The 6,000-nt window shown below is 35.0% G+C and overlaps 1 protein-coding gene across 3 annotated transcripts in view; it reads right to left on the reverse strand.

The window, feature by feature from the left end:
* Nucleotides 1-5,669, reverse strand: part of Vamp7 (Vesicle-associated membrane protein 7) — a 31,808-nt gene extending 26,139 nt beyond the window's left edge. Inside the window, exons 1-2 of one of the 3 annotated variants that reach the window (XM_081751671.1) lie at nt 5,524-5,669; nt 139-385 (exon numbers count right to left, since the gene is read on the reverse strand). In XM_081751671.1, the coding sequence (XP_081607797.1) occupies nt 139-342 (204 nt within the window). In that variant the 5' untranslated portion in view covers nt 343-385; nt 5,524-5,669. Of the gene's footprint in view, nt 1-138; nt 386-4,951; nt 4,975-5,107; nt 5,298-5,523 lie in introns of those variants that run through there. The other 2 variants (XM_081751670.1, XM_081751672.1) reach the window with 2 other exon arrangements.
* Nucleotides 5,670-6,000: the final 331 nt, after the last annotated feature.

Below are 6,000 nucleotides of genomic sequence, written 5' to 3' on the forward strand. Positions count from 1 at the left end.
AATTTGAATTTCCAAATAATGTACAAAGGTTAATGGTTGTTATTCGCAATTTATTCTAGATGTTTTTTATACGCTTTTATATGCTTATATTATAAGTTCAATCCTCTTAAACTTTTCTATAGTAAATAAAATACTTACATCATCTGTTATGCACATATAGATGATTCCATCGTCACAGACGTAATGAAACAAATAGCTGCCATGAGAATATGTTAACTTTCCATCTTCCGGCGGAATTTTTGCCAGAATCTGATCTGTGACCTCCGCAAAATTGCCCGCACATGAAGCATACTTAGCGAGAACTGTTGTGCCTCGAGCTACAACACTATATAAAATTGGCATTGCCGATATCCTCCAAGTGATATAACGCAAAAAGGAGATGTATCTAAAACAAAAATAACAGAATTAAGACGGTCACTGCAAAACATATCACAACTCATCTTTCTTTCCATTTCACTATGCACGTGAAATATTACTATCATTAGAAATGCTAATTAATATTGTTTTTGTTTTACAAGAAAATTCTTATTTCATACGATGTGGAAAAGCATGCATAGCATTATAAATAATCTCCAATTTTTATGTTTACGCTCATTCATTGAGGTAGTTGTTTATTATTAGGAACAAAAGGTATTCTCTGTCCGTGTACACATTTGTTTTCTAGCGCTTCCGAATGACTTAAAATGCACAGCGCATATACCGTAACTAAATGATATGACAATTCTTACGTGCTTATGTGTTTATCCTAGCGAGATCGTTTTACGAGCCGCTCCTAACTCGTCAATAAATATCGAAGTAATGTACTTGTATGTAGATTAAAAGTAAGAGCAATCCCATACACTGACCATACATAGCGTAACTATATATATATGTATATATTTGTGAAACATGGAAATAGTTTATCACGTTTCTCTTTCCATTCCATTTTTCATTTTGGCGATTTTATTTGTTAAATAAGATTCTTACCAGGGCCCATTGTAAGTTTTGATTAATTTAGCAAAGTTTACCCGTTTAGCTATATCTTAAAAAGAAAATCACAAAATGAAAAGCAGAAAGGAAAGAAAAGCACGAAAGACAAACGCACATGGGAATTACGTAATTTCTCCTTTTCTGCGATTTTCTTCCGAAATTATAATTAAAACACCATCATCTCAATATTCAAGTGACCGATTTCTATATGTGGATGACTAAAATAAAACAATATGCAACTACTTTGTGCGGTTTCATAAGATATCTTGTCCAAAACAAGTCAATACTTATTTTCTAATATCTTTGGGCATGAAATGCAGAGGAACTACATAGATAAGGAATTTTTTTCCTCCCTCATTTCCCATTAAACAGAAAAATTCCTTTTGTCCCCAAATAGAAGACCTGCATTTAAAATACAGCAAATAGTGAGAAATCAAAATTATTTTACTTTTTTAGAAACTAAGGGAACAAAGTCATTCATTACTGGAACTATTTCTTCATTGCACCAGGTCTACAAATCCTATTCTGTCTCCAGACATCAATATCACCGGTAAATTTCGATCATGCCCCTCTACACTGCACATCCAATAACACTCCGAAGAAAGATTTCACTGAAAGAAACCCTGGATGAATATCGGAGCTCTATTCGTTTTAATAAAACATGAAATCACACAATTTTCTCATGAAGTCGGTAGATTATATCCACTCGAGTTGTATTATAATTCGTAGTACCGCTATATCAGATATTTTTACATGTTTAGAAATTAAATACAACTAATTTTTCTTTGGCTTAACTCTCCACGGTTAAGCCCTTTAGGCTAAAGGAGTCTAATTAATGAAAGGAAGAACTATGAAATTAAATTTTGAGTTAAGTCCTGAAGTGTATCTCCAAAATTACAAAAAGTGTGAGGAAATTCATAGAATTATACAAAATTTAAGCATCAGACAAACGAAAAAGGTGATCAAGGTTATCATTGCATGGTGACTATTTACAGAGAAAATGAAGTTTGATCATGGAATATATAAAGGTGCGTGGTGAGGACATATTAGACAAACTGACCATAGAGCATGTGTCAGTTTCAAACGATCACTACCTTAATAACCTAGGAGCGTGAGAAGCAATAGGAAAGAGAAAAGCGCTGATTGATCGTAGGAACACTCGATAGTGCCCCACAACGTATCGTCCCTTCGGAGTTCGCTGCTATCCTATTAGGCTTATAAAGTAGAAATACGAAATGCAAAGTGTGCTCCTTACCACGCGGTACTCAATAACAAACACATGATCAAGAGAAATGCAATATGAAGGCAACTATAAATTAGTCATGGAAGAACCGCAAAGCTGTGCCACACGCAAGGCATGGGCTTTTATGCCATATAAAGTATTCAATGTGTTTCTTCCACTACCTTCGCTTATATGTATATCCACAATCGCTGACGCGCCCTCCCTACGGATGCACTCCCTGCCCCAGCTCACCTGCTGCACTCCAGCCCTGACTCTGTTAGATAGGATTCTTGCTTTTTAGTGGACATTTAGCACAAGTTGGTTTGTGTATTATTTAAGTTGGTACATGTTTTATGCACCGTAGGTTTTACGCCAAGCTCTATCCTCCTTCACAGTGATAAGGTATGGACGCAACTCATAATTCCACTGAAACACTGTTTTCATTATTTAAGTATGAGAGAGTTTACAACACTGATCAGTTGAAAGGTACTAATTTTGTACAATAATACAAGTATGAATACGTAGTTAGTGGAGAATAACGAAAGCAGGAAATTAACAAATGATTGCGAAATACAACTGAAGGATAAGGGGAAAAAACAAGGAATATCCATGTGTGTGCTTTATCCTATTTGTTGGTGACTCTTGGTACTATTTGACTGTACATGCTATGCATAGGTAGATGCAGAGATGTCCATGTAAAAAAGGCAAAAGATGTGACTAACCCTATTCTTATTTAAGCGGCTTTCAGTATTAAAACGCCATTTTCCCCAAAATGCACTTTTGTGACATTCCTTTACTTTTTTCCTTACCCTTCAATTGTAATTGAAGGGGGGGAATGATACATGAATAATTATGAGTAACGTACATTAACAATCATAATAAGGAAAACGTCTAAAACATCTTTATGTTCTTCCGATCAGAGGGACCCTAACATTATGTGCTCTGCTATTGGAAATGGAACAAGGAACCAAATGCGCCAAAGATACACATACGCACTAGCAACTAGACCAGCAGTGAGGGATTTTTGCGTGTTTACATATCTTCGATGGGAGCGTCCGAATAACATATTGTCTTAAGAAGTAATTGGTATATGTTTAGATGAAGGATGCCGAACGTGTAGATGAAATCAAGTGCTAACTGAAAATAACAAACCTAACATTTACAGAAATTAGCGAAATTGCAGCACATTTTCAATTCGAAAAGACCCCCCTTCAACTAAATATGACCAAGTAGCCTAATAAACGAAAAATAACTTACCTGTTCGTGCTACAAGCCTCTAAACTCTGTCTTGCTTGTAACACAATCAGAGCAGGGCGAAACTAGAGGGCACGCTCGACAGCGCGGCTGCAGAGAATAGGCGCTCGCGACGGTAGATATGCGCGTAAACTAGGATTTATTTCTAACATTACTGTCACAATTGCATTAATGAAGATCCCATATCCTTGTGTTATATGCATTCTCGGTTCCTTGTTACAAATGGGTAACTTATTGGACTGTTGGCTACGAACATAACATGTAACTCTTTACATAAACAAGTACAGGTAACATATAAAACTATCAGAATAATATAAGGTGACCAGATTGTAACAAACAAGCAGGACACAAGCATAATAGTATACGGTAGCCTATTGCGTCGGTAATTCGCATGTCTTTATTTTATTTAACATTAAGTTAATCATTCATTTTCGTTAAAAGAAAAAAAAATTTAAAAAAAAAGGTACTCAACAAAAATATTGAGGGAATTCATCACAACTACAAATACATACATGAATGACTAGTACAAGATTGAAGAAATAATTTAAAACAATTGATGGAGTAACTTTAATGAAAAAGAAAACTTAAGTATGTTATAGCATTACATTTGCAGTTCACCTTGATAGTTATTTATCCATTAACTCGCAAACTATTTCCAAAAATGTTAAATTATTTTCAACATCGTTATTCTCGGGCAATCAGTCACGTGAATTCCACACCGTGCAAAGTTTCAAGAACATGCAAAATTGTTCGTCTTCAGGGGGTAAATTATGAGAGACCAAAAGCAGAAGCCTTTATTATTTATGTGCCACTCTGTGTGTGCTTATGATTCCAAAGTTGTGAATAAGAATCAAACGTTGAAGTATTGTAAATAAGTTAAATCAGGACATTATTTTTGGATTTTCTAGGTGTCTTTGCAACATGCAGGACAGCTCTTTGAAAAACAGTACTGTACTGCGAAAATCAGTATGTCTGGTCACCCTAAAATAATCACAAGAGGATTCTAGGGTGCTAGTCCGCACACATAGGTGAGGATGGCTTAGTAGCCAGGTTGATTTCTTTCCCAAAGCTCAACACTCAACTCATACAAAAACGTCGAACGAGCGAGAGCGAGTGAAGGCGCGTTAGTAGCCAGGTTGTTTACTTTATTATAGCTTAATGAATATGGATTCAGTGTTCTAGAACCCTGCCTAATCACACCAGCGTTGTAAATTATCACCAACAAATTGTTTTAAGTATTACTATTTTCTTATAAATTAGGAAATTTCACCCATAAATTTTCCAAACATTGACACTCAGATGTTTACTATGAATCTATAACTTAAAAATATAATAACACTACTGTATTTCAATAAACACTAATGTTAGTGCTATTTTTGGAAGTGCTTTCAAGACGAGAATTTTACCTCAAAAAACTGACCTAAGAGTATAAATACAATAGAGTAAAGTACATGAGTATAGAGCTACAATATTTTAAAACAATATTTAACAACTCCGTAAAAGTACCGTAAAAATTAATTTACTGTCTTCCGAGCAATAGACGTCAAATGGTTAATCACTACGTGTAAGCGATTTCAAATAGAATTCACATTCAATTTTCATTCCAGTTAAGACTACCTACACGAAAAGTGTTTCTTGTATGTTCATTTATAACTGACTTACCAAAGGGAATTCAATAATATAGTATCAAACAGAAGCCCATTAGCAACAGCATCCCATATCAGCTGTACAATATTTTTGTTTCTGCGTTTCACTCATTACTCATTTGCACGTGACGTGTTTCCTATTCAATCAAAAAGGCAGGTTCTCATTGGGTAAACCTACCCCATGTTCTCGAATAATAAATGAGTTCAGAATGTCTTGCACGAACAAAAGAACGATGAAAATAGATAAAATTTTCTAGTGGTTTTCTACTTTTGAAGACATTAGTCATATTCCAGTGGCATATAATGGTTTGAAAGCTAGCTGTCACTGACCTTGTACATTACTAGTAATAAAATAATAATAATAAACGTAATAATAATAATAATAATATAAAAATATGCATAACAATAAACAAGAAGTGGCATCGTCCTTACTTTAGCAACAAGCCGCTTGGGAGAGGGTCTCCTAGACGCAGAGTGCCAGTACCATCTAAATTATTTGAATGTGCAATGAAGTGGACACTTTCAGAAATGGTTTGCGTCAAGACAACGCTAATCCTAACAATAATCTGCTACGCCGTTGGATGTCGCTACCATCCACATATAACGCGACTCAGCCAGACTTACACAGTCCCAGTTCAAGTTTACCTACTTCTCATGAGATGTCGCCATGATCTCTATTCCATAATTTTTGCCTTCAGTGTTGCTACTTCAGTGTTTGAAACACGTTCAGTTATTTAGTTCATCAGCATACGCGTATGTGCAATTGAACTAGATAGATATGTGAGGTGATTTTTTTCCAAAGGTCGACCGGAACTCCTTCTACACGAATATATAATTGTTTAATTATTAGTAGACTATAATAACATGTCAAGTAAATGCTTATGCGAAATTCTTGTTTGTACACAAATA

This window comes from Thermobia domestica, chromosome 3 (assembly GCF_964235325.1).
Source record: "Thermobia domestica chromosome 3, izTheDome1.hap1.1, whole genome shotgun sequence".
Taxonomy (NCBI): domain Eukaryota; kingdom Metazoa; phylum Arthropoda; class Insecta; order Zygentoma; family Lepismatidae; genus Thermobia; species Thermobia domestica.